General features: G+C 63.4%; 1 protein-coding gene across 1 annotated transcript; it reads left to right on the plus strand.

The window, feature by feature from the left end:
• The first annotated feature begins 3,341 nt into the window (after positions 1–3,341).
• Positions 3,342–8,080, plus strand: C21H8orf90 (chromosome 21 C8orf90 homolog). The gene is made up of 2 exons (XM_058565294.1): positions 3,342–3,420; positions 7,599–8,080. Exons 1-2 carry the CDS (start codon positions 3,342–3,344, stop codon positions 8,078–8,080), a joined length of 561 nt encoding a protein of 186 aa, XP_058421277.1.
• The last annotated feature ends 685 nt before the right edge of the window (positions 8,081–8,765 follow it).

Below are 8,765 nucleotides of genomic sequence, written 5' to 3' on the forward strand. Positions count from 1 at the left end.
CTTCAGATGGGGAGACTATCCCGGATTGTCTGGGTGATCCCTAAACACAGTCATGTGTACCTTGTAAGATGGAGGCAGAGGGAGTTTGATGCACAGACGGAAGAGGAGGTGGCCATGCGGCCAGAGAGGCAGAGACTGGACTGGAGTGGTTTGGCTACAAACCAAGGGCACCGGCTGCCGCCAGAAGCCAGGAGAGGCAAGGAACGGATCCTCCCCTAGAGCCTTGTGGGGAGCGCGGCCCTGCCGACACCTTGATTTCGACCCAGTGACGCTGCTTTAAACCACCGAGTTTGTGGTCATTGGTTCCAGCAGCCACAGGAAACTAACAGCACGTGCTTCATCGTGCTCCAGGGGAGCCCAGACTGACACATCGGTCTGTCCTAATTACTGTGGCAAATGGGAAGTTGTCCCTCCAAAAGCTGGGCACCTGGGCGCCCAGGTGTGCACTACACTTCCCAGCCTCCCTTGCGGCCAAGAGCAACCACGTGACTAAGTTCTCACCCCTGGCATCTGAGAAGTGAGTGCACTGTCTCCCCTCATGTTTTAAAAGGACACTGCCGGCCGTGACTGCCTCTCACCTGCCTCCTGGGCTGAGATGCGATGGGTGTGCCTCCGCTGCAACCCGGCAGAAAGACAACACCCTAGGAGTGCAGAGCCACGACTGGAAGGAGCCTGGGCCCCCCGACGGCCCTGGGGAGCGGAGCTGCCTCGTGGCCTGGACCGCTGGACAGCCGCATGAGGGAGACAAATGCTCCCTCTCATTGAGGCCACTGTATTGGGGGCTCCCTGTTACCAGAGCTTAGATGTCACCCTGACTAAGACATCGTGGTTGAGCGGCCACTGACTGGCCTGGGCCAGTCCCCGGGGCCTGGTGACGGTTTGTAGAAGGAGAATGTCAGTATCGGGTTTTTTCTCCTGTGTTAACCCCGCAATACGGACAGCTGAGCCGCCACCTGGCCTGATCCCACTAGGCCGAGCCCAGTGGACCTGATGCCTGCCCTGAGAGCTGGAGTGGCTGGAGTGCGGGACACTGGAAATACGGGCACCCACGTGCCCGCGGCTGACTGTGAGGCCCGAGGGCTGGTCGTGCTCCTGTGTGTGAGCACCGTGAGTGCCGGGCCCTCCCTCAGCCTTCCGGTCCTCCTCCAGGTCCCAGCCCAGGGCCAGGCCCGGCCACGGGCTCAGGAGGTGCTGGGGGTGGAAGGCAACGTGTGCCAGGTGAGGGTATTGGCCCCGTGTGGGGGCTGATGGGGCACTGGGTCACCGCTCCTCAGGACCCCCAGTGGCACTTGGGGCTGAGGAATGAGAGCCCAGACCGCCACCTGGTTGGAAGCCGGACCCCGGAAACGCTCTTCGGGGCTCACGCTCAGGCCCTGGGGCCGTGACATCCATCCCAGGGGCGGGAGAGCCTTGCGGGGGGCGGCAGGGGGGGCCCACATAGGAGGGGGAATGGGAGGGAGCTGTGGTTCCACTCTCGCTGGCTCCAGGAGCGTGGGGGAGTTCTCTCCATCGTGGGCGCCTCCGTCGTTTTCTGTTCATGAACGTGAAACACGCTCCCTGGCTTCCAGAGGAGAGCTGAGGTGCCTTCCAGCCCCAGCCCACTGCCCCGAAGATACTGTCATCAGGTGGCCAGTCCTCAGGGACGGGGTATTCTTCACGACCAGGTCGGAGTTCCAGCTTTGTTACCCTATATTGTCCCTTCTCGAAGGTGCATTACATTTCTCATTTAACCCCAGGTCGGCTGGTTTCAGCCCGGTTTTACAGATGGGGAAACTGAGGCTCAGGGAGGTTATGCCGTTTGCCTGCACCCAGCCACTCCCGCCCAGCGTCCTCCTCAGCCGAGTTCCTGAGGGTGGTGGGAACACCAGGGGTGTAGTTCATTTGGGGGGGCGAGATTTCAGCTGTCCTGCCGGGCTGGGCTGACCATGCCCAGGGGTCTGGCCCAGGGGAGGTGTCCAGGCCTGCCCTCGAGGGGCTCCCAGGGAGGGAGATGGTAGAGGGGCTGCAGGGTCCTCACCATGACAGGCACAGCCTCCTGCACCTCCCCTCACGCACCCTCCAAGGCCTGAGGGCGGCACTCAACCCAGAGCTCTAATGAGGGAGGCAGGGGCCCTGGACTCAGAGATGGGGCTGCGTGTAACCCAATGCATTCAGGAGTCCTCACCAGGACACATGGGGACACAGGGAACACACGGGAGGCAAAGGCAGGTCCCAATCTGACAAGGCAACTTTCAGTGGGAGGGCCAGCCAGGCCCTGCGGGGCCCTGAGGTATGGAGCAGGCAGGGAGGGCTTCTTGGAGGAGGCGGTGTGAGTGAGTCTGCATTGCAGAGGAGGGTGGGAAGGGCACCGGGCAGAGGCGTGGAGGTGCGGAGATGCAGGAACAGAGAGCACGAGAGACTTCCAGCAGGCCACCTTTCTTTCCTCTGGGGCAGCACTGCAGTAGCAGTCCGAGGGGCTGGGTAACAAATAGCTCTGGGCCTGTGGAATGGCTCAGCGGCAGCAGGAGTTTATTTCTTGCTCGCATAACAGCCTGAGACGGGGTCTGGGGCCCCAGGCTAGGAGTGTGTCTAGGTCTTCGCCTGAGGGTGTCTCTGACCACTGGAGCCCGCTGTGGGCCGTCGTGCTGGGGAGTAACATCTCCCCAGGAGTGCTCACAGGAGTCAGAGATGACAGCCTGGCCCAGGCCCTTGGACGGGCGGGGTGATTCTGAAGCCGTCCCAGCTGCCCACAGCAGTCACAGCGTCCTCACGTGCCCTCATGGGCTTCCTTCCTTTCGCTGCCTTACGTCCCTGCTTCCCCACTGGTGCTGGGGTCTGCTCTGGGGGAACCCAAACCCACACGGGTTCCTGGAGGCCAGGGGGCCCGGTCTGACCCATATCTTGGGGACTATGGAGTCGCTGAGGACGGGGCTGCCAACCCACGCCCTGGACCCTTGGAACACCCGTGGGATGCCCGGGGTTGGGCCAGGCGGCCAGCCTCAGCTGGATCATGGCCTCTACTGCCCCGTGAGCATGTACAGGACGGGGCTGTGGGCACCAGACTGACCTGAGCAAAGGGCGAAGGAGGGGTGTGTGGCCCGATTAACCTGGGCAGGTTGGTGGGGACGGGCCGGAGGTCTCTGAGGGCCAGGGCGGGGTCACGATGGTTCCTGAGCAGGGCCAGGTGAGCTGCAGGGGTGTGGGGGAAGGGCCACTGTGCCCTCCGAGCCCCCTTACCCCCCTCCCAGCCCCAGCCCACTTCCAGGTGGGGCCCCTTTAAATGCAAGGTTCTCTCCTCCCCTAGGGCCCCTCCTCCAGTCTCCTGGGCAGCCAGGTAAACAAGCCTGACCCCACCTGCAGACATGACCTCCCCCTGTGCAGGCGACCCCAGTCCAGCAGTCCTGCCCCCTCCTTCTGTAGCCACTCCAGGTGAGCCACGGTGCAGGGGAGGGATGGAGGAGAAAGGGGTGTCCACGGTAGGGGGGCTCTGAGTATGTGGGAGAGGAAGCCGCCATCCTACCTCCTCTTCTTGGGGGGCACCCTGCAAAGGTCACACAGCAGGACAGGGTCGGGGTGGGGGCATCGACCCCATCCCCTAACAGTCCCTTCTTCCTGTGCTCCTGCAGGACCCGCTGCCCTGCCGCCCTCCCGGGGGTCCCACAGTCCTTGGACCTGAGCCTGGAGGTGGGCCAGGATCCCCCTTGCTCTTCGGGGCCCCTTCCATATCATTCTCTGGCCCTCCTTCCCCACCGCCTCCTCCAAACCCCAGTGCTGGCTCCCAGGCCCTCAGAAGTACACACCCACTGCCCAGGCTGGGGAGGGGCAGTCATTCACCTCCACTGAGGTCACTCTCCCACCTTGGGTTTGGACTCTGGTCACCGACCCTCTTTCCATCTCTGCTGTCATCACACTGGTGATTTCTTCCCTCATCCTGGCCCCTCAGTCTCCCAGACTCCTCGCCAAGGATCTTGTCCCCCACACCCAGCCACCCAGCCCTGGTCATGCCCTTGGCCTTGTCAGTCCCTAAACTGCAGCCCGGCCATGACTCCACCCATGACCCCACCCCGGGAGTCTGGCCCCAGCTCACGCCCTCTAGAGCAGGAGCTCAGCGCCCCCCAGGCGAACTGCTGTCCACCCTTTCTAGCACATTTCCACCTCCGCCCACCGTCCTCCCTCCCGCTCCCTGCTCACCCGGCTCTGCCACGATCCTCACACCCTCACGCACCCCTCCCTCTCTTGTTTCATTGTACCAGCCTGGCAACTCCCCAACTCTCCGCCCACTCCTCGCCTGCTCCCATACAGCTGAGCGGAGCTGGGGGTGAACCCGACCATGCTAACGCTCTCTTCAAATCCCGGAGCGTGAGCCTGCAGGGGGCTCCCACGTTGGGTCCCCTGCATTTCTGTCTGTCCGGTCCCCTGCTCTCTCCTAGCAACGACCTTGCATCTCTGTCTCTCCGAGCCCCACCCGCCTCTGCCTCCTCTCACTCAGCTGCTGGCCTTGCTCCTTCTTTCACTGAAGCCATCGAAGAGGACTCCCATGGTCCCCGGCACCACCTCCCCTGTGCCCACGCTCTGTCCTCCCCCGCCTGCTCCCTGCCCCACCCACCCCTGCTCCAGCCGAGGCCAACTTCCAGCTCGTCCTTCCCTCCCACTCCCCGCCACCCCTCAGTGCCTCTCCACCCACCCTCTCCTGTAGCATGACGTTCTCTCTTTACTAGATCTTTCCCATCAACATAAAAGCGTGCTGCCATTTATCCTATCTCTTGACCCCGCTTCCCTTTTAGCTTCCACCCTATTTCTCTGCTCCCCACTTACAGCGAAATTACTCTTCGAGAGGTTACTTATACTTGCTGCCTCCCCAGTGTTCCCTCTCATTTGCTCTTGAACCCACTCGAACCTTCATTTCCGGCACTTTGCTAACGCAGCTCTGGTCAAAGTCACCGACGACCTCCATGCTGCTAAACCCGAGGTCAGCTCTCAGGCCATAGGCAGGTCATGGCTCAGGATGGCCCCACCTCCTCGCTCGGCTCCCAGAACCCCCCACCTCCTGGCTTTCCTCCTGCATCACTACCCGCTCCGCTCCTGCTCAGTCTCCTCGCTGGCTCCTCCTCCTCCCCCTGACCTGGGGAGGGTAGAGAGCCCAGGTGGGCTTCTCAGGCCTCTTCTCTCCCTGTCTTCACATCCTTGGTGATCTCATCCAGTTCCGTGGCTTTAAATACCATCTCCCAGGTCCACCTCCAGCCCGGAGTCCCGGCCCAACTCCTGACTCACAGCCCCCTGTCCTCCGTACTTCTCCCCAGGCCAGTCTAAAGGCATCCACCGTCCAAAGAAGCCTCCTGACTCCCCAGCCCAGCCTGCTCCTCTCTCAACTGACCCCACAGATCAGTAAATGGGACCTCCTTGCTTCCAGTTGCTCAGGCCAAAACCCTCCGAGTCCTCCTCTTTCTCCACTCCACGCCCCCATCCCTCCGTCAGCAAATCCTGTCATTCTATCCTCAAGACATCCAGAGTCTGAGCACTTCTCAGTGCCGCCCTGGTTGGGCTGCCAGCCCCTCTCCCCTGGATCACTGCCCTGCCTGCCCCATGCTGCCCACCCCCCTCCCCTGTCTGCACCACGACGGCCAAACTCGCCGGGCTAAACGCAAGTCAGAGAGTGTCACTCCTCTCAGGGGCCCCAGGGGCCCTCTCCTCTCCTGGGGGCCCCATCCACGATTCTCCTCTTCTCCACAGCTTTCCCTCACCCCCAGCCAGTAGCAACACCCCACAGCCCTCCCCGACGGCCCATCCCCCTGCTGGTATGAGTGCCAGGCCAGCCACTCGCCCTGGAGGCCTGCAGGGAGGAGGCGTCCTGGTGGATGGAGGGGCTGCCCAGGATGAAGCCCTGCTCCCAGCCCATCCGGGGCAGAGGCTCCTGCGCGGTGGCCTTGGAGCTGTCCACGGTGCTGGGCGCTGTAGGCCCTGAGCTGGCCGCTGCCCGGGTCAGCTGCTTTGGCGTTGTCAGTGGGGCTGAGCCAAGAAAGCACTTTCCAGTGGCAAAGCAGGTTCGTCAACGCTATTTTTCAGCAGGGGAGGCAGGCGCAGGGAAGTGAAATGACTAGTCCAGAGTTTCACAGGTAGAATGTAGGACCCCCAACCCAGTTGCTGGCTCTTTTCCCTGGCGTGCACAGGAAACCTGCGTGTGTGCTGTTCACGGCTGTGGCGGGCGCCCAGCACGGCGCCCGTCTGGCACACAGCAGGTGCCCCGTGAGTATCTGTGTGAAGGGGAGGACAGTCACCATCAGGAGGCTCTTGAGCCGGGAAGGTGTGGCATAGTGGCCAGGGATACCCAGCCGGGGTTCTGAGTCAGGTTCTGCGTGTGGCTTCTCTGGGTCTGTATCCTCACCAGTAAAACGGACTGGATACTGTCGCCCCCTCTCGGGGTGCTGGGAGAAGGACCTGAGAATCCATCGTCAGAGCCTTGAATAGGTTCATCGATTCCCTTCTCCCAGGCCCCCCAGTCCTGCCTGTCCTCAGGGAGCTGCCCAGGCTGTCCTGTGTCCACCCGAGGCTTGTCTATATCCCTCTCTGGGCTTGTGCTCAAGGAGGGTCCGTGCCTGCCTCACTCCCTTCAGCGTGCCCAGAGATAAGCGCGTTTGCTGAATGAATGAAGAAAGGAAGGAATGAAGGAGAGAATGAAGGGGTCTCTGCTGACTCGGGGGCCCGGAGCTGGGCACCACAGCCCCCACAGGTGTGGGCATGGAACAGCAGCTTGGGCTGCTGTCTGGGGCCATGGAGGGGCTTCAAGGGTGTGGGGGACCCAAACCAGGGGCACAGTGCTGTGTTCACACCCACACGATTCTCTGAGACGGGTCCCCGGACTTCACCAGATCCCGGAATCCCCGCGTGACTCACTGCAAGGCCATGGGACAGGGATCTAGAGACTCTTCCATTTCTCTGGGGACGTGCTCCCGGGCGAGAGTGTCCAACAGACACAGAACCGGCTCACCTTCCAACCTGACCCCTCTCCCCCGGGGTGGCTCCTCCCCGGGGCCCAGGGTCGCTGTGCCCAGGCTGGGAAGCGGGCTGTCACCCTGCGCTCCTCCCCACCTGCATCTACAAGGGCTGGCATTTGGCCCCTCAGCGTCCCCCCAGCCGAGTGCCTCTGTCTGTGTCCATACTTCATCCTGACCTGGATCTGACCCCACCTGCAGGCCGGGCCCCCACAGTCCGTTCCCTGCACAGCCCAGGATCAGCTTTCATCCGAGGGCCACCCGTCACCCCTGTCCAGTCTCCGCTGTCTGAGGGACGAGCCAACATCAGGAGCTTGTGTGGCAGGCCCTGCAGGGTCAACCCCACCACCTACCCAGACTTCTCTCCATCCGGAACTTTCCGCCCAAGTAATATTTAGTGATGTATACTCTGCCTTTCTGGTCCTTCCTAGTTGCTTGGTGCTGTCCCCTCAGGAGTGCCGCCTTCCCCTTCCCTCCCCAGCAGCACGTAGCCCTCACCTTGGCTCTCCAAGGCTCGCCCAGGCAGCAGGTCCTGCCACCTCTCTCCCCGCCGCCCCGCCTGGCTTGGCAGCTCTAAGTGTGCCACGGTGGGGACTCATGCTCTACCCCTTCCGTGACCCCGACCCGCAGGTCCCGCAGCGCCCCCGGAGCCCCCCTTCCCGGACATCTACGGCGGGGACGCGCAGCTCTGGGAGGCGCACTTCCGCGGCATCGGGCGCGCCTACCGCGCGCTGGGCAAGGAGGACGACTTCGCCATCCGCCTGCTCACCGAGGACTTCACGCTGCCCTTCCCGTTCGCCTGGCCGCCGGGGCCCGACCCGGCCCGCGGGCCGCTCTTCTACGACCCGCACGACCGCGCGGGCTTCGACTTCCTGCTGCGGGGCCCGGGCGCGCCGCCCCCCGCGCTGCTGCGGCCCCTGCACAACACGGCGCAGGCGGCCCGGCGCAAGCGGCGCCTGGAGCGCCTGGCGCGCAGCTACGCGCACGCGGGCCCCGGCCAGCACCCCGGCCTCGTGCTGCTCGCGCCCGCGCCCGCGCCCGCGCCCGAGGCCGGCACCCCCGCGGCCGCGCCCCCCGGCTGGGCGAGCCCCCGGCTGCCCCGAGAAAGTTAATAAACTCGCCTCTGCTTCTGCCGACCCCCAGGCTCTCTGCTGCACACACCTGGACGGACATCTGATGCCGGCGCGGCCCTAATCCCAGCTCTGCCCCCAGGCCAGGCCTGGTCACCCGTGGTGCCCGATACCCACGTGGGTCTCAAGTGGACAGTGAATGAAGGAGTGAAATCGAAATGGCAGCTGGGGCAGGCTGGCCTCGCGACAATGGCTGTCAGAGGGATAGAGGACCTGGGGTAGGGAGGGTGGGGCCCGGGCCCTGCCTGGTGGTGCCTGCCCTCTGGGATCTTAGCGCAGCTCTGTGGTGGGGATAAGCGGCCCCATTCCACACATGAGGACCCCCAGGTCTCAGCTCCTCCAAGGAGCAGCTGGCATCTGGTTCCCCGTGTGTGTGACTCCAAGTTCGGTAGTTTTGCCATTTTCCATGACAGAGGCGTGTCCGGATGTGGGGAGATGGGGTAGATGGAGAGGCAGATGCGGGGAGACAGGAGATGAATGGAGAGGCAGAGGGAAGGACAACAGGTGGCTAAGCAGGGAGAAAGGAACTTGAGGAGTTGACAGTACAGGGGGGTGGGGGCAGAGGGTGTGACAGAGAAAGGGACGCCAAGGCGGGAACGCCACGGCACAGTCCCCAGAACTGCTGTGCCCCCACTGCCCTCCCTCTGCAGGCTCTGGGGAGAAGGGG

Source organism: Diceros bicornis, chromosome 21 (genome assembly GCF_020826845.1).
Source record: "Diceros bicornis minor isolate mBicDic1 chromosome 21, mDicBic1.mat.cur, whole genome shotgun sequence".
Lineage (NCBI taxonomy): Eukaryota > Metazoa > Chordata > Mammalia > Perissodactyla > Rhinocerotidae > Diceros > Diceros bicornis.

Bases quoted from the DNA above. Each gene is read 5' to 3' on its own strand.
- C21H8orf90 (XM_058565294.1), top strand. From the start codon at position 3,342: ATGACCTCCCCCTGTGCAGGCGACCCCAGTCCAGCAGTCCTGCCCCCT. The intron at 3,421-7,598 runs GCAGGGGAGGGA...CCCGACCCGCAG, and splicing joins CACTCCAGGTGAGCCACGGT to GTCCCGCAGCGCCCCCGGAG.